The following is a 19,693-nucleotide window of genomic DNA, read 5'->3' as shown; positions in this document are numbered from 1 at the left end:
CTCCTCACCGTCCAAGGGCCCAAACACTCCTTTCAAGTGAAGCAGCATTTCACTTGCATTTCCCCTAACTTAGTCTACTGCATTCGTTGCTCCCAATGCGGTCTCCTCTACATTGGAGAGACAAAACGCAAACTGGGCGACCGTTTTGCAGAACACCTGCGGTCTGTCCGCAAGAAAGACCCAGACCTCCCTGTCACTTGCCATTTTAACACTCCACCCTGCTCTCTTGCCCACATGTCTGTCCTTGGCTTGCCGCACTGTTCCAGTGAAGCTCAACGCAAACTGGAGGAACAGCACCTCATCTTCCAACTAGGCACTTTACAGCCTTCCGGGCTGAATATTGAATTCAACAACTTTAGATCTTAAACTCCCCCTCCCCCCATCCCCACCCCGTTTCTTCCCCCTCCCCTTTTTTTTCAATAATTTATATAGATTCTTCTTTTCCCACCTATTTCCATTATTTTTAAATCTAAAACTAAAACTTTGTTAGTCTTTCCACCCCACCCCCACTAGAGCTGTACCTTGAGTGTCCTGTCTTCCATTCTTAATTAGCACTTTTCTTAGACAATATCACCACCTTCAACACCTCTTTGATCCTTTTGTCTGTGACATCTTTTGATTATCTGCTCCTATCACTGCTTGCTCATCTCCACAACCACCCCCCCCTTCAACTTCTCACTCCCCCCGCCCCCCACCTTAGACCAGCTTATATTTCACCCCTCTCCTAACTATACTTCAGTTCTGTTGAAGGGTCATGTGGACCCGAAACGTCAACTCTTTTCTTCTCCACCGATGCTGCCAGACCTGCTGAGTTTTTCCAGGTAATTCTGTTTTTGTTTTGGATTTCCAGCATCCGTAGTAGCTTTTAGCTTTTTGTTTTTATCACAGGTTAATTTAACTGTAATTAACCCGGGCTTGTTTGATTTGCATTTAGATTACATATCTACCAATTTCTCAACTAAGTATTTCCATTTATTGACATGTAAGAAAATTCCCAATTCCCAAACTACAAGTTATTTTCTAAAACATGAATTATGAAATGTTTGTGAAAATATTTAAAGCAATACTAAGTTTAGAATTAAAAATTTGAAGCATTATAAATACAGGTGTTTTGAAAAGTTCATCTGAAGCTGCTGCCCAGGATCAGAAAATTCACATTTATCATGGATGAGGTGAATGGCTAGAGGGCTCCTTCACTGCCCTGTAACATCTAGTTTTTCCGCATCAGAAAACATTTCCACAGAGCTTTTTGTCAAGATCATCGCTTTCAAATCCAGTTGTTGTGGTTCACCTATTCCCATTGAAATAGAAAGAGATTAATTTCAGAATCTTCTGTCAAACTACATAGTCATCTCACAAAGAAGTGGACATTTATCCGGTCCCAGAGTGAGAATGGACAGTGTGATATCCCACTGTACCCAGTCCCAGAGTGTGAAAGGACAGTGTGATAACCCACTGTACCACCCAGTCCCAGAGTGTGAAAGGACAGTGAGATAACCCACTGTACCACCCAGTCCCAGAGTGTGAAAGGACAGTGTGATAACCCACTGTACCACCCAGTCCCAGAGTGTGAAAGGACAGTGTGATAACCCACTGTACCACCCAGTCCCAGAGTGTGAAAGGACAGTGTGATAACCCACTGTACCACCCAGTCCCAGAGTGTGAAAGGACAGTGTGATAACCCACTGTACCACCCAGTCCCAGAGTGTGAAAGGACAGTGAGATAACCCACTGTACCACCCAGTCCCAGAATGTGAAAGGACAATGTGATAACCCACTGGACCACCCAGTTCCAGAATGTGAAAGGACAGTGTGATAACCCACTGTACCACCCAGTCCCAGAGTGTGAAAGGACAGTGTGATAACCCACTGTAGCACCCAGTCCCAGAGTGTGAAAGGACAGTGTGATAACCCACTGTACCTCCCAGTCCCAGAGTGTGAAAGGACAGTGTGATAACCCACTGTACCACCCAGTCCCAGAGTGTGAAAGGACAGTGTGATAAGCCACTGTACCACCCAGTCCCAGAGTGTGAAAGGACAGTGTGATAACCCACTGTACCACCCAGTCCCAGAGCGTGAAAGGACAGTGTGATAACCCACTGTACCACCCAGTCCCAGAGTGTGAAAGGACAGTGTGATAACCCACTGTACCACCCAGTCCCAGAGTGTGAAAGGACAGTGTGATAACCCACTGTACCACCCAGTCCCAGAGTGTGAAAGGACAGTGTGATAACCCACTGTACCACCCAGTCCCAGAGTGTGAAAGGACAGTGTGATAACCCACTGTACCCAGTCCCAGAGTGTGAAAGGACAGTGTGATAACCCACTGTACCCAGTCCCAGAGTGTGAAAGGACAGTGCGATAACCCACTGTACCACCCAGTCCTAGAGTGTGAAAGGACAGTGTGATAACCCACTGTACCACCCAGTCCCAGAGTGTGAAAGGACAGTGTGATAACCCACTGTACCACCCAGTCCCAGAGTGTGAAAGGACAGTGTGATAACCCACTGTACCACCCAGTCCCAGAGTGTGAAAGGACAGTGTGATAACCCACTGCACCACCCAGTCCCAGAGTGTGAAAGGACAGTGTGATAACCCACTGTACCACCCAGTCCCAGAGTGTGAAAGGACAGTGTGATAACCCACTGTACCCAGTCCCAGAGTGTGAAAGGACAGTGTGATAACCCACTGTACCCAGTCCCAGAGTGTGAAAGGACAGTGTGATAACCCACTGCACCACCCAATCCCAGAGCGTGAAAGGACAGTGTGATAACCCACTGCACCACCCAATCCCAGAGCGGGAAAGGACAGTGTGATAACCCACTGTACCACCCAGTCCCAGAGTGTGTAAAGCCTATTGTATCAAGCTGTCCCAGAATGTGCCTTAGTCCCACCCTGAGAAGAGTATCCCAATTGGCACCTTACGACATTAGCTCTTTTTCATATGTCAGCCATCCTTTGCCATCTCGGAGTAAAGTTTGCACTGCCATCGCTCTATGAGCAGTATAATGAAACTGATCTGCTGCCAGTTATGCACTGTGGGCTCATGCCCAGCAGGAGCTGGACTGGGACTGCCCTTTTTACATGCCAACCTTACAGTAACGACTTCGCACTCTACTCACAGGGGATTTCATTGTCTACTAATTCGCCATGCAGGGCTAGTGTGGGTCGGGGAGAGGATATCGGCTGCAGAGTCAGTGAGTTCAAAGCGGATGGTAATGACTGAATGACGTGAGTTGTTGCATTTCTCATCATTAATGCCATGGCCGCAACGGAAGATGTGAAGGGCTATTAAATGTAAAGATCCGACCTGTGGGACAGTCGTCGGTTCGTGATATCTGTACGTGCCAAAAATTTTAAAAAGATAAAAAGAAACGGCCCTCTTCGCCAGCTGCCCTTACTACACCACCGCAGATATCAGAGCAGAATACATAACGCATTATATTACAAGAAACAGAAACCCCGCTGCTATTGGCCAAATCAGGCTGGAGCAGAGCATCTTGTGATGGGCGCCATTAACTGGACTGTTCTCTCCACCCTTCAGCTCTGAGAAACGTTTGCGTTTTAACTTGCTGGAAGTGTGAGCTGGGTAATAGTGTGACGAGGGCGACGGGGCAGTGAATAATGGAACTAACAGTTTATCACTTTAACCAATGAATTTTGAGGATTGAGAAATAAACAGAAGAGCGACGGATAATAAAAATAGAGTTGAATCAGATAGAAGATCATAGAACGGTTACAGCACAGGAGGCCGCCATTTGGCTTGTAAAATCCATGCTAGTTCTCGAAGTGCTCCTGCTCCTAATTTGTATGTCTTAGAGGAACAGTTACCCAGGAAAAGTTAGAAGAATTAAAACCACTTCTAACTCCTGGGTAACTATAGTACTGACAACCCACCCCCCTGCCCCAACTACCCCACCCTCCCACTACCCCCCAACTGCCAACTTTCCCCCCCTACTACTCCCTACCTCCCCCAACTAACCCCAATCCCCCCCAACTAACCCCTACCTCCCCACCGACTAACCCCCATTCCCCCCACTACACCCCAACCCCCGACTACCCAAATGGCATGCCCCTTGTTGGACGTAGAATTTCAAAAAACTATCCCGGATGCACTCGAGAAATTCACTACCTTTCTGATGTATGCTAGTCTGCTTATTCCAATCTATATGGAAGTTAAAAGCCCCCATTAAAACCATTCTGCCTTTGCTACATGCTTGTCTAATCTCAGCATTTATACATTCCACCACTTCACAAATGCACTCAGGTCCCTATACATAACTCCCACAATAGTTCACTATTTCTTAATTCTACTCATAAAATTTCCACTGCATGCTTATTTCTCCTTATATTCTCTCTTACCATTAAGGATGAAATCCCTTCAATCATTAAGGCTACTCCTCTCCTTTGACCATTTTCCCCATCTTTCCTGAAGACCATATTAACCTGGTATATTTAGTTCCTAGTCTTGATTGACTTGCAGCCATATCTCAGTATGGCTACCATGTCAGATCCTCCAAGTTGAACTTGTGCCTGCAACTCATTACTGTCCAATATCATAATAACACTGATCTCAGAAATTCAGGGTCACGCAGACACACCTGGAAACTGATGAAGACCTGAGCCTAGTCCACCCTCACTCCATGCTGCAAGAAACATATATTTTTATTTCTGTTGGGCTCTTGTAAAGAATGTATCTTTTTATTTTCTGTTGGAATGTGGAATTTAAAATTACATGGCTACAGTTTGAAAGACATGTCCACTGGAACAGGATGAGATATATATACAATGTTGTAGTCCTGGAAAAGTGTGTGCCATGAAAGACAGGATGGTACCAGAAAGGAGTCCTGGACTAAGGGAACTGCCTGACAACAGCATTTTAATTTGCTCCTGACCAGGTGACCAGGTTAGTGTGAAGAACAGTGCAGCTGAACAGCTCCTAGCCTGAAACGAACAAGGCCTAAAACCTCTCTCTCCTGTGTGTAAGATTCCAGTAATCCTACAAGAATAGCTAGCTGGCTTTTTCTCCTCATATCTCTATAACCTGCTCTGTCTGAAAACCCCTGTCAAGAGGCAAAGGGGAAACTCATTGTTAGAGACATTGAAAAGCAAGTGCTCAGCCAGTGAGCTAAATACTGAAAGTGCTGGAAGACCCACCTCGTGTCATCAACACAGAATTGAAAGGAATTTGGAAGACATCGATCAAAATCAACCCATCGGATCCTGTACTCGGGAATTGGTGCTATTGAACTGTTTTATCCCACCCTTAAGATCCATGTTTTTGTGTGTCTTACGTGTGTGTGCGCGCATCGGGATTTAAGAAGGGGTAGAGTTTAGGTTATAGTGTTAGAAATTAGCAGTTCATGTTTCTTTCTTTTGCCACTGGTTAACGAGTTTGTTCAATGAGCAGTTATTTACATATTAAGTTTACAAACCTGGTCCTCGTATTCTGTTAACCTAAATTAAACAGTTGGGTAGAATTGGGGCAATCTGGTGGTTTGGTCAAACTTTTCACATTTGTCATGGCTCGGGGAGCAGTGGGGCTGGATATTATAGCGCACTATCCCCAGTGAGTCGTGACAATGCCAATATTGTGAGTACTCACTGTCTTTCACGTTAAGTGCGGGTTCACTTGTCAACTTGCAGTCTGTAAAGTCGTGGATTGGCCTGGTGTAAGTCAAGGACTTAACCACTGACACCTCTTCTACTGAGACAGGCAAATACTCTCCAGCCCCCTGTTCCTGCACAGGTTCCTGGGTAACTGCCTCAGCACCATTCGTTTCATCAGGCTTCTGCTGAGAGAGAACAGACTGAGTTAATGGGATAGACAACTTCACAATATAAAGAAAAACTCAAGCCTGCCATGAAATCACTGAAATCAGCTGATGATCAATGGGGAATTCTAGTATAGGAACCACCGTGAACCACATGGGTTTCTGCACATTAATATCTGAGAATAGAAAGGTGTGCATGTCACCTCTTGCTGCCAAATTCCACACTGTGCTCCCATGGAGGTGAAACGCTGAGCAGGGAGCTTCGGGTTGTGAAATCTACTCCAATATCTGAAATAAACGCAAAGCTTTTTGATGTTTAGAATCAGTCCATCCAAGACTTCAAAGGCACTCCTATATTTAGGGAGGCTATTCTAGCCCTCTCTCTCTCAGACCTGAAAACATTTCTCAGCTGACAGATGACCCCTCGCTCATCTCTGGCCTCCAGCCTCCATTATAGCTATCTCTCTCTCTCTTTCGGTCAGTACTGGTTTCCTCGCACTGTATGTTGGGTGAGGGGTAGAATAATGCTAGTTCTGTTTTTTGGAACAGTGGCACCAGTGTTGTATCAAACTGACCAGCTCTGATCATAATATAAGTAAATTTAATCTTACTGTGAAGCAAAGGTTGCAGATCATCTAAACCCCATGTCTTAAAAGAGCTAACTTTACCAAAAAAAAAGTGCCCATGGCAAAACAAAACCATTCGGGCTAACAAGAAATGTATAGGTGCAAATTCAGTTGGAACAGAAGACATTCTACACACTTAACATAACTTGCAGGAGAGCAGGGACAATATCACAAGACATTGAGGGGAACAAAACATCCATAAGATTAGCCTCTGGAAAGGAAGCTGGTGTGTAATTGGAGCAGGAATGGTAAATGCTGTTTTAGCTAATGTCAGAAGTCGGAAAATCATTAAGGATTATATATGGTCACTGAAGGATACTGTTGATCAGATTCAAACTGACTCTCAGGTTATGATAGAGTTGCTAAGTGACTGTTTTACATCAGTCAATATTCCTGTAGATTTTGTGTATGTTCCAGATGAGGAATGCTCAGTGCTCAATGGCAGTGCTAATATTAAAACAGATAGCAGCGTCATCTTGGATAGATTAGCAAATCTCAAAATTGATAGGGCTGCAGGTCTGGTTAATAACCATCCAAGGGTTATAAAAGAGATGGGACAGCTGCTCTGTGAGTCTCTTGCCTAACATCAATAGCTCAATAAAGTCAGGGATAGTTCTGGGAGACTGAAAACTATCTCATGCAGTTCCTACTTTCAAAAAATGGAACAGATTGGAGCCAGGGAACTACAGACCTATCAGCCTAACACTCATTATTGGGAAGATGCTAGAATGCATTGTAGGAGATTCCTTTTATGATCACTGGGAAAGGGATGGGGCCATTAGAAATTTACAATATGGCTTCTGAAAACAATTTGATAGGAAATCACTAAGGTAGTGGATGAGGGAATTTCAGTAGATGCTGTTTATCTGGACTTTCAGAAGGCCTTTGATAAGGTTCCTTATGCTTGATTATCCAAATAGGAATTTGATATGCTGGATCAGGAATTGGCTCCAATTCTGCAGCCAAAAGTTGTAGCTAATAGATCTGGTTCAACTTGGAGACATGATTGACCCAACGCTCACCACTCTTCACAGTTTGTATTAGTGACCCAGAGACTGGTGTTGGGAATGTGGGAGAAAAGTTTGCAGATGACACCATGGATAGGAGTGAAAATCCAAGATGTAGGTGTGCTCAGGGAGTAGACCACACATTGGCAAATGGTGTTTAATTCAGATAAATGTAGTGTTCTGCATATTGGTAGGGCCAACACATAATTTGTAGGGAAACCAACTCTGCTCCTGACAGAAAGGGCTCAGATTAATGGAGGGCACGAATGGAGTCAGTCATGATTCAAGAACCTGCTGACACTTAAGCTCCAGGCTCATGTGCTGAGATGGTCCATCTGAAAGCACAGTGCTTTACATGAGGGGGAGGGGAGCTGGAGGAGAAGGAAAAAGGAGCTTTTCCATCAGAATATCTCAAACGTTGGTTGGCTAACTGAAGTAAGTCTTTCTCACTCCTTTACGTCTCATCTCCATGAAACCATGGAGCAACATAAGGGTTGAAACCCATCTCAGGCGGGTGTGAATTGGCTGCTCATTGACTCCAGTGGGAAAGCAGATCGAGTTGGGTGTAAGGTGAGTGGCGCATTTACTCGCGTCCAAAATGAATTTTATCCCCTTGCTTGACCCCAGATGATAATAAACATTGAGCTTCATAAAGGATATAAGGACAGCCTACCTTTGAAAAGAATCGACGAGCTGAAAGACACAAAAAAATCAAATAGTTTTTAATAACATTCACACATAACAAATTCCTGATAATAATGAAATAAAAACAGAAAGTGCTGGAAAAACTCAGCAGGTCTAGCAGCCTCTGTGGAGAGAGAAACAGACTTAACGTTTTGTGTCCATATGGGACTCTTCTTCAGAGCTGCACTTGCTGTTCTGAAGAGTCATATGGACTCGAAACGTTAACTCCGTTTCTCTCTCCACAGACGCTGCCAGACCTGCTGAGTTTTTCCAGCACTTTCTGTTTTTATTTCAGGTTTCCAACATCCACAGTATTTTGCTTTTATTTTAGTACAGTACCCTGATAATAGTGAGCCAGGTTCCGTGCAATCTTCCAACCAAGTCCCTTCTAGTCCCAAAACATCCCAATTCTCTTGTCTGGCTGCTCTGACAGGTTTCTGTCATCAGGTGGGTCAGGCCCCTGTCAGCAGAACCCATCTGCAAAGTTGGCCAGAGTGCGTGCACACTAGTGAACCCTCTGGTGTAGTCCCAGGCCCACCCAGGACACCAGCCAGGTCCCCCAGCTTCTAGGCCCAATCTATGCCAAGTAGACTAATCTGAGCCAAGGGTGACAATGACGTGGCTCGAGGGGATCGCTGCAGGCTGTTGCTCTGAAGCAGGTGGCTTGGAGTCCAGGAAACACCAGAATAGATAGATCTCCTGTCACTTGATGGAAACAGTGACAGTCAGGAATTATCGCCTGTGACACATCAGAATCCACCTGCCCATCTGATTCTGAGACCTGGGTGTCAGAACTTCCTTTAGCTAAATTTCGTAAAGAAACAGAGACAGTCCATTCAGATCCCCGTATACTTATTACCATTTCGCTATGACTGCATTAACTGCCTGTCTGCTCAGGCTGAAGCCAGTGCTGAAAGGCCTTGACAACATGCTCAACCCTGGTCTACCACACATCCAGTACATCATGAAAAGCATTACCACTCCCTCGAACACATCTATGTCCCCCTCTCCCATCACACCCAGTGCCTATCCTCTTCCACTCTCTCTCTCCCAAACTCCCTCCTCCCCATCCCATTCAGCATTCCTCTCTACCCCCTCCACTCTCCCTCTCCCATCCTTCTCAGTGCTTCCCACTTCCCTTCCCTGTCCCATCCAGCAGTCTCCTCTAGCCCCCACTCTCCTCCTTCCAATGCTCCAATTCTCACTGCACCCCCTTCCATTCACTGCTCCCCCAAATGCCACCACTCCCTCTCCCCTCACTCATCCTCCTCCCTCTGCTCCCCTTCCTCCCATGGCCCTTCCCTCTTACAATTCTCCCTCTCTGTCCCACACTGCTCTCCCTCCCTCCTTGGCTCCCCCTCCCCGCTCTCACACTACTGTCCAAACTCATCCTGAACCTCTCCTACACCCAGTCCCAGGCCCCCACCCACCGCTGCACCCAGCTCCACAGGCTCCCTGTGCTAGAGTTACTCAAATTCTGGGCTCTTGTCCCTGTTTTAAAACCCTCCATAGCCCCTCTAACCCACATGAGCCATCTTCTCCCACCATTTGATCCAGGCTATATCCACACTTGCTCCGACACCAGGGAACGGGCACTTTGCTGGTTCTGTATTGTAATGTCAGCCACAACCTCCCCTGCTTTCTGTAATTCTCTCAAAGTGAAACCATTTCTCCATTACCTCTCTCCCTGGCTCTTTGACAATGGCTTTGACCACCCCCCCCCCAACCCACCCACCCAAATGACCACCCTGGAGACCCACATTGAAATTTCTCTTCCTCCATGCTGATTAAGAGCTCTACCAGGTTTCCAATATGTGGGCAGCCTCAGCATTCAAAATGTAGTTCACAAACTGTTGAAATTTCAGAGATACCTTTGTGGAAACAACGGGCTATAAATCTCCGCCCATAGAATAAAATGATCACAGCTTGAATAACATTCAGGAGGCTTAGGATTATAGCTGGGATCTTATATATGTCTCCAGGTCTGCACCCAGTCCGTCCAGTCTCTCTATCTCTGTGGAAACAAAATGCAAATTGAGAAATATAATTGCACTATTTTAACAAATTCATAAAAGCAGAGTGTCTTGAGAATAATGGGTTGAACAGTGCAATCTCAGTCAGGCACAGCTTAACGCATTGGTGTCAATTCTTTGTTATTTTAATGAAGCCAATGATTTATGTTAATGACTTGGATGAAGGGACCAAATTTGCTGATGACACAAAGATAGGTAGGAAAGTAGGTTGTGAAGAGGACATAAGGAATCTGCAAGGGGATATAGACAGGTTAAGTGAGGGGCAAAAAACTGGCAGATGGAGTATAATGTGGGAAAGTGTGAACTTGTCCACTTTAGCAGGAAGAATAGAAAAGCAGCATATTATTTAAATGGAGAGAGATTGCAGAACTCAGGACACAGAGAGAGACAAGGTGGAGAAAGAGATTGAGGCAACAGAGAGCCAATCAACAGCACTACCCCCTGAACCTTCCAGTCCTCAGGACAGCGAATCAATGGAGGAGGAGGCAGCAGTGGAAAAGCAGCAGGGGGAGTGGCGGACGGTGAAGAACAAGAAAAGTAAGAGGGAGCGAAGAAGAAGCAAAGGCGTTTCCCAGAGAAGCGGCAAGAGGCGTCTCCCATCCGACACGGATGACAAGGGCAGCAGCTCTTCGGATGAGGAAGTGCCAGAGCGGCACCGACAGAAGAGGCGGCAAAGCTCCAGGGCGTTGGAGGACGAGACACCCGAGCTCCAGAAAATTGGAGACAACAAGGAGCCCAGCGCACCCCAACTTCGCCTGCAACCTGAGGAGGCCAGTGCACCACAGCCCCTGGAATCTGGGAGCAGTGAGGCAATCATCGCACCCCAGCTCCAGGAAGCCGGGAACAGCAACCCCCCAGAGGGGGTGAGTTTTGGAGAAGCTTCTCCAGCAAAGGTCATCTCAAAACCCGCTCGCTACGTTAACCTCCAGATGCCACCGGAGCAGAACACGGCCAAGGAGATCTACCTCAGCCCATCCAAAGTGAAGGAATTTGAGCTCACTACGGGTATGAAGGAGCAGACTAAAGGTCTGGGACTCTCAGAGACAGTGGGTTTGGTAGGAGAATAAATGCTTTAATATGGGTTTAAAGATTGTATCCATAAATGTGCGTAGCATTAAATCTACTACGCGATGTGTTGCGACCTTGGACTACCTAGCCAAGGTCAAAGCTGACCTGTTGTTTCTGCAGGAGTGTGCGATACCGCACCTCAGCTCCTACAGGCAATGGTCACGATGGTGGTCCCACGGGCCATCGATCTGGTCGGGCGGAAACGACTCTCGTTCCTCCGGCCTGGGTATTCTGCTGCGGGGAGGCAACTTCACCGTCTCCGAGGTCAAGGAGGTGGCGGGCGGGCGACTCCTGGTAGCAGACGTAATGTACAAGAACGCTCCACTCCGGTTAATTAACGTGTACGGCCCGGCACAAGGGGCTGAGCGGCTGGAGGTTTTTCAGCAGCTCCCACTGCTGCTGGCGACCTCCAGGCCGGTCATTCTGGGCGGGGACTTCAACTGCATCATCGATGCGGCTGGACGATCCGGCAGGGCCGGAAGCAGATTGGACGCTACGTCCAGATCCCTGATGGAAACAGTTAAGGATGCCAAGCTGCACGACGTCTTCAGCAACCCTGCAGACGGAGCGCAGCGTAGATACACCTGGTCGCGGCCAGACGGGTCCATTCGTTCCAGGATAGACTTCCTGTTTGTGTCCCGTGCATTCACAGTCAGATCCACCGACGTCAAGCCGGTGTTCTTCTCTGACCACTGCCTCCTACTGGCGGACTGCCACTTGGAGGAAGACCTGAGGGTGGGCAGGGGGGCATGGAAGCTAAATGTGCAACTGCTGACCCCAGAGAACATTGAGGAGCTCAAGAGGGATTACAAAGGTTGGAGAACCGTGAAACCCCTCTTTGAGTCCCTGACACACTGGTGGGAAGTGATCAAGGGAAGCATCAAGAGGTTTTTCATCCGCAAAGGCACCCAGAAAGCTAGAAAGGAACAGAGGGAAATGTCCCGACTCCAGGAAAAGATGCAGAATCTGCTCCGGCTGCAGTCGATGGGGGTCGATGTCAAGGAGGAGCTCCAAGAGGTGAAGGGCCAGCAAGCCTCGCACTTTGCCTCGGAGGCCTCCAAGATCATCTTCCGTTCCAGAGTCCGCTCCGTGGAGCAGGATGAGACGTGCTCACGTTTCTTCTTCCAAAAGGTACACAGAGAGCGCTCTGTGATCAGCAGCCTGAAGGAAGAAGACGGCTCAGTAAAGTCATCACGGTCCGACATTCTGAGGATCAGCAAATCCTTTTATGCCGGACTGTATGACGTGAAGCCCACGGACAGCACGGCCTCCCAGTCCTTCCTGTCCTCTATCACGGAGGTCTTAGACCACAGTACGCGGGAGAGCCTAGACAAACCGCTAACTCCTGACGAACTGACTAAGGCCCTCGAGTCCTTCGAGAAGAGTAAAACCCCCGGAAGCGACGGCCTGCCGGCGGAGTTGTATTCGGCTCTGTGGGACTTGATCGGCCCAGACCTGCTAGAAGTGTACGAGAGTATGCTCCTGGCCGGCAGCATGTCAGAATCCATGAGGAAAGGCATCATCACCCTCATCTACAAGCACAAGGGGGAAAGGGAGGAAATTAGAAATTGGCGACCCATTTCACTGTTGAATGTGGACTATAAGATTCTGTCCAAGGTCATCGCCAACCGGGTCAAATCCGCTCTGGAATTGGTGATTCACCCTGACCAGACCTGCTCTGTGCCAGGCAGGAAGATCTCTGACAGCCTGGCGCTGCTCAGGGATACGATTGCCTATGTACAGGACAGGGGTGTGGATACCTGCCTCATCAGCTTGGATCAGGAGAAGGCCTTTGACAGAATATCGCACACCTACATGGGGGATGTGCTCTCCAAAATGGGCTTTGGGGAGGGAATTCGAAATTGGATCCAACTGCTCTACACTAACATCAGTAGCGCAGTCTCAATCAATGGGTGGGAAACAGATAGCTTTCCGATTAAATCTGGAGTCAGGCAGGGCTGTCCTCTCTCGCCTGTCCTTTTCGTGTGCTGCATAGAACCCTTTGCCGAGTCCATCAGGAAGGATCCGGGCATAAGAGGAGTGACGATCCCAGGCAGTGGAGGCACTCAGGTAAAAGCCTCCCTGTACATGGACGACGTCGCCGTTTTCTGCTCGGATCCGCTGTCGGTGCGCAGACTGATGCACGTCTGCGACCAGTTCGAACTGGCCTCGGGAGCCAAGGTAAATCGGGGGAAGAGCGAGGCCATGTTCTTTGGGAACTGGGCTGACCGATCCTTTGTCCCCTTCACTGTCAGGGCTGACGGCCTGAAGGTGCTGGGGATACGGTTCGGAGGGACCGGGGCATGCGTTAGAAATTGGAAGGAGCGAGTGGCTATGGTGAAAAGAAAACTGGGCATGTGGGAGCGACGCTCCCTCTCCATTGCGGGTAAGAACCTGGTCATCAGGTGTGAGGTACTCTCGCTGTTGCTGTACGTGGCGCAGGTCTGGCCCATTCCACACTCCTGCGCGATGGCGATCACTCGAGCCATCTTCCGCTTTATCTGGAGGTCGAAAATGGATCGTGTCTGCAGGGACGCGATGTACAAGCCTCTAGATAAAGGGGGAAAAAACGTGCCCAACATCGCCCTCATACTGATGGCCACCTTTGTGTGTGGCTGCATCAAGCGGTGCGTAGACCCTCAGTACGCAAACACCAAGTGTCACTACGTGCTGAGGTTCTACCTGTCCCCGGTGTTGCGAAGGATGGGTCTGGCCACGCTGCCGCGGAACGCTCCAAGTAGTTGGACCGTGCCGTACCACCTGTCCCTGGTGGAAAAATTTATGCAGAAAAACTCTGCAGTACAGAGGGATCTGGGTGTCCTGGTACATGAATCACAAAAAGTTAGGAAGGGAAAGGTTTATTGTAAGGGGAATGGAATATAGAAGTAGGGATGTTTTGCTACTGTTGTACAGAGCGTTGGTAAGACCACATCTGGAGTACTGTGTACAGTTTTGGTCTCCTTATTTAAGAAAGGATATAATTGCATTAGAAGCGGTTCAGAGAAGATTCATTTGACTGATTCCTGGGATGGAGAGGGGGTGGTGGGGGCGGAGGTGGGGATTATCCTATCAGGACAGTTTAGATAGGTTGGGCCTGTATCCATTGGAGTTTAGAAGAATGAGAGGTGATCTTATTGAAACATATAAGATCCTGAGGGGATTTGACAGGATGGATGAAAAGATGTTTCCCTTTGTGGGAGAGACCAGAACCAGGGGACAGAGTTTAAAATAAGGGGTCTCCCATTTAAGATGGAGATGAGAAGATTTTTTTCTCTCAGAGGGTTCTGAGTCTTTGGAACTCTTCCCCAGAGAGCAGTGGAGGAAGGGTCTTTGAATATTTTTAAGGCAGAGGTAGATAGATTCTTGACGAACACGGAGTCAAAGGATATTGGGGGTAGGTGGAATGTGGAGTTGAGGCCACAATTGGATCGGCCATGATCTTATCGAATAGCGCAGCAAGCTCAAGGGGCCGAATGGCCCACTGCTGCTCCTAATTCATATCTTTGTATGTAAGCCACTGAGGCAGTAACTCATTATATGGGATTGTCATCCAACACAAGAGAAACTCAATGCAATCTGCAAGGCTGCAGGGCTATGGAATAATCACTTCTTTTGAAATGTTAGGCAGATATTCCTCATCCAAACAGTGGACACAGAAATTCCACACAGACACATCATCACATTGGTCATGAACATTAGCCAGTGTCTGTACAGCCACATTGTTTTTTTCGTGAATTTTGGGAATATTGACAGGGTTAGATACAGAGTAAAGTTCCCTCTACACTGTCCCCATCAAACACTCCCAGGACAGGTACAGCACGGGGTTAGATACGGAGTAAAGCTCCCTCTACACTGTCCCCATCAAACACTCCCAGGATAGGTACAGCACGGGGTTAGATACAGAGTAAAGCTCCCTCTACACTGTCCCCATCAAACACTCCCAGGACAGTTGCAGCACGGGGTTAGATACAGAGTAAAGTTCCCTCTACACTGTCCCCATCAAACACTCCCAGGACAGGTACAGCACGGGGTTAGATACAGAGTAAAGCTCCCTCTACACTGTCCCCATCAAACACTCCCGGGACAGGTACAGCATGGGGTTAGATACAGAGTAAAACTCCCTCTACACGGTCCCCATCAAACACTCCCAGGACAGGTACAGCACGGGGTTAGATACAGAGTAAAGCTCCCTCTACACTGTCCCCATCAAACACTCCCAGGACAGGCACAGCACGGGGTAAGATACAGAGTAAAGCTCCCTCTACACTGTCCCCATCAAACACTCCCAGGACAGGTACTACAGTTTGCTGTGTGCAAATTGGCTGCTGCATTTCCTACATTACAACAGTGACTATACTTCAAAAAAAAAACAATCTGCTGACTGCAAAGTGCTTTGAGATGTTGCTCAAGTTGCTATAGAAATGCGAGACCTTCTTTCTTTTGCTTGGGTGGTAGCACAGCTCCAAAGAGAGGGGATGGTTTGGGGTTCTGGCTTCTGATCACTGGAAACTGGGTGTGAACATTCGAGAAGGTTAGGTTCAGAATCGAATGTGATAACCACGACAGGAGAATTGCCAACGACTCCGATTCAGGATCACGCACTGAAATGGGATAACAAAGGCTGCCAAAACCCCTAGAACTACACGTCAACAGAATTCAGCACCTTCAAGAGAGGCGGGAAGAGAGCAGTGATGCTGCCAGAATATAGGTGTGTGGTGTCTGCCAATATGCTGGATTGAAAAAGTGTTCTGTAACAGTCTACTCACTCAGACCCTTTTGCAGATGGTTTTGTAGCTGCTTCTCCAGATATAGAACTCCCACTTGGTTGAGGGTGGCACACTGTGTCTTTCCTGTAAGCTCCTGAGAAATATAAAGTTTAAGCATTCAACATTCCCAATAATAATACCTCGGGCTGGCATCACAGTTCTAGTCTGCATCCCAGTGAGAAACACTGAGCAGTAAAGATCCCGGTTGTGTACAAGCCTGGCCTCGCTCACACGTTCACTTTCATGAGATCATAATAAGATCATAAGAATTTGAAGCAGTAGGCCATTCAGTCCATCAGGCCTGCTTTGCCATGGCTGATCTGATTGTGGCCTTAACTCTACCTTCCTGCCTGCCCCCTTGACTATCAAAAATCTAACTCAGCCTTGAATATATTCAATGACCCAGCCTCCACTACTCTCTGGGGAAGAGAAGTCCACAGATTGATAACCCTATGAGAGAGAAAATTCTTCCTCATCTCCGTCTTAAATGGGAGACTCCTTATTTTTAAACTGTGCCCTCTAGATTCCCCCCACAAGGGGAAACATCCTTTCAGCGTCCACCCTGTCAAACCCCCCCTCAGAATCTTACATGTTTCAATTACATCGCCGCTCATTCATCCAAACTCCGATTGGTCTATGGGCCCAACCTGTCCAACCTTTCCTCATAAGACAAACCCATTCATCCCAGAGATCAGCCGAGTGAACCTTCCTTGAACTGCTTCCAATGCAAGTTTATCCCTCCTTAAATACGGAGATCAAAACTGTACACAGTACTGTAGGTGTGGTCTCACCAATGCTCTGTACAGCTGTAACAAAACCTCCCTACTTTTATACTCCATCCCCCTTGTAATAAACCCCAACATTGCATTTCCCTTCCTAATCACTTGCTGTACCTGTATGTGAACTTCTTGTGATTCATGTACCAGGACACCCAGATCCCTCTGTACTGCAGCATTCTGCAGTCTCTCTCCATTTAGATAATATTCTCCTCCTTATGACCAGGAGTGGGAATTCTGACTAATTTCACTGTTTCTCTTACTCCCAGCTGTCACAGTCCATTGCAGCGCCCCTACCGTGCCCTGGCGCATTTGGTCAATGCAACACAGCAAGTATCAGCTATGGGTCATGTTGGCCTCTGAGTCCAAGGGTCATTGTTAGATCCTGTTTGCACGCTTGTTGTAAGGGGTGGCCGATTTGGTGCGAGTGATAGCAGACACTTTATAGGCGAAAACTCTTGTGTTTATTTACAAAAGGTACTCAGCAGCAACTAAACATGTACTAACACTTCAAACTCTAGCTCTACACTACTCCCAACTACTAACTAGAGGTAGCCCACACTACTCTGCTATTGGATACTAAGATCATGTGATCTTCCATTGTAACATTCTCCTTAAAGGTATATTACACATCAGATTACCATATCCATCCCCCTTTACTCAAATACATTTTATATTTACATTTACAATCTTATCAGTGTAAATATTTTGCTATTCTGAGAAGTAGTTTATAAATTCAGTCTTTCTGGGGGTTTCCTTATGCATGTAGAGCGTCTCAGCTTTATAACTTCAGATGCCCTGTCAGGAACCTCCTTTTCCAGTGTTGGTGAACATCAGGTCTTCAGTGACCATCTGCAGATCTGTATCCTTCACTCTTACAGGAACATCAGGTGTGTCTGAGCTGGGTTAAGTTCCCTCAACAGGAAACACTGACCCGGTTGTGAACACTGGTGGGATCATTTCTTGGTGCAGAGTTTCTCTTTTCTGAAGATGATCCACATGTCTCCGTAAGGCTCAGTCTTCCAACTCCACCTGGTAAGATTGAGGTTCAGTCACTGCACTTATTTCACCCGCTAACCACTTTGGTCCTTCTCCAAAGTTCCTCACCTATACCGTCTCTCCCACGGTAAATTTCCTCTCGTGACTATTCCAGTCGTGTCCAGTTTTCTGACTTTCCTGACTCCTTTCCACTTCCTCCCCTAAATTTGGGGTTATTAAACTCAGCCTCATCCTGAGACAGCGTTTCATTGATAACTCTGTGGGTGTGACACCTGCTGTTGTGTGAGGGGTGGTCCTATAATGGAAGAGAAAACTTGCTAACTTGGCTGTTAAAGAATCTCCAGTTAACTTCTTCGTGCCTGACCTGAATGATTGAATCGCCCTTTTGGCCCAACCGTTTGAGGAAGGGTGGGTACGGTGCAGTTTTCACAAGTGATACCGCTGAGGCTGATAAACCGCTGGAACACAGCATTCATAAATGCTGTGCCGTTAACAGATACAACCACTTCTGGTAATCTGTGAATGGCAAAACTTTCACGTAGGTTCTCGATTGTAGCAGAAGACGTTGGTGACTTCACTTCATATCTGTCCATCCACTTTGAGTGGGCATCAACAATGAGCAGAAACATTATCCCCATGAAAGGTCCCACAGTCAATCTGTAACCGCACTCCTGGTCTTCCCGGCCATTCCCAAGGGTGTAACGGAGCTGTTGAAGTTGAACTTTTGCAGTTGCTGACATTACACACAATTCTTCACTAAACTCTCTATTTCTCCATCCATCCCAGGACACCATTGATAGCTGCGTGCTATGGTCTTCATTCTGGATTTTCCTGGATATGCGCTGTGTAGTTCAATTAACAATGGCTCACTACCCTTTGGAGGAACTATCACTCGAGCTCCCCACAATAAGATGCCATCCTGGCTGGTTATTTCATGCCTTCTCTTAAAGTACGGTTTCATTTTGTCTTATTCAGGCTCTTGTGACCAACCTTGTAGCACTTCTCATATTTGTGATAGGACTGGGTCCCTATTTGTCCAATCTCTGATCTGTCAAGTACATACTGGCAAGGAATCTAAGAAATTTAACAATAAAACGTGTTCTTGTGGAACTGGGACTTCCACATCCTTTTCTGGCAAATAACTAAGTGCATCGGCGTTTGCAATTTGACTACCAGGCCTACGTACGAAAGTATACTCGTATGCTGCCAGGATCAGAGCCCTTTTTGTGTTTCTGTGTCTTCTTTCTATTGCTGACTTTAATCTCAGCTTTCTTTTTGGTTTCAATATTGGCCGGACTAATCTCAGGTGTACGCTTGACTTGAGTGAACTCAGTGGCTGAGTCTCCCAGGATTTCATCATCCGTCTGCTTCTTAGAAAATTCTGTAACTTTTGCCCCCAAAGCCTCTTTGGCTTCACCGAGCTGACTCTTCAGCTCTTCCATCTCTTTTTTGTATTTGTTTGCTGCCTCCTGGGAAATTGAGCATCGCTGCATCTTCTCTGTCAACTCACCCTTCAGTTTGTTTAGAGAGGTGCTGAATTCTTTCCGTTTCTCTTTGTACTTTTCCCGTGGTACAAACATTGACCTGAGGGAATCTTGTCATGTGTGAAGGTCTTTCAACAGGTTTTCTTGTTCCTTTCGGAGGTTGCTCACCTCGTCTCGAACTCTGTCCTTAAGCACGGTCTCTTCGAGTCCTTTCTGCTGTTCTTCCAGGTTTTGGCTTAAGACAGCCTGCAGTTCATCAGGTTGTGGCGTCTTTACACACTCCTTTTCCAAAACAGGAACGCTTCCTGCTTCCTTTTGCAACCTCAGTGGTCCCTCAAGGTTGATTTCCCTCAGCCAGTTTCGCCCTAGGAGGCTTTGTCCTCTGCCTCTCAATACCAACACTGGTAGCTTTTCCGATTGGCTCCCATAATGAACAGTTACTGTGCTTATGCCTTTGATATGGATGTTTTCGCCTG

General features: G+C 47.1%; 1 protein-coding gene across 1 annotated transcript in view; it reads right to left on the bottom strand.

Moving 5' to 3' along the window:
• Window positions 1–1,066: 1,066 nt before the first annotated feature.
• The window catches only part of LOC144674723 (tumor necrosis factor receptor superfamily member 5-like), a 33,935-nt gene continuing 15,308 nt past the window's right edge, over window positions 1,067–19,693 (bottom strand). Inside the window, exons 4-8 of the mRNA XM_078535944.1 lie at window positions 15,959–16,052; window positions 9,963–10,105; window positions 8,081–8,100; window positions 5,607–5,795; window positions 1,067–1,301 (exon numbers count right to left, since the gene is read on the bottom strand). Of these exons, the coding sequence (XP_078392070.1) occupies window positions 1,194–1,301; window positions 5,607–5,795; window positions 8,081–8,100; window positions 9,963–10,105; window positions 15,959–16,052 (554 nt within the window). The 3' untranslated portion in view covers window positions 1,067–1,193. The remainder of the gene's footprint in view (window positions 1,302–5,606; window positions 5,796–8,080; window positions 8,101–9,962; window positions 10,106–15,958; window positions 16,053–19,693) is intronic.

Source organism: Cetorhinus maximus, unplaced genomic scaffold, assembly GCF_964194155.1.
Source record: "Cetorhinus maximus unplaced genomic scaffold, sCetMax3.hap1.1 HAP1_SCAFFOLD_770, whole genome shotgun sequence".
NCBI lineage: Eukaryota > Metazoa > Chordata > Chondrichthyes > Lamniformes > Cetorhinidae > Cetorhinus > Cetorhinus maximus.
This window is presented reverse-complemented; position numbering and strand designations above follow the sequence as displayed.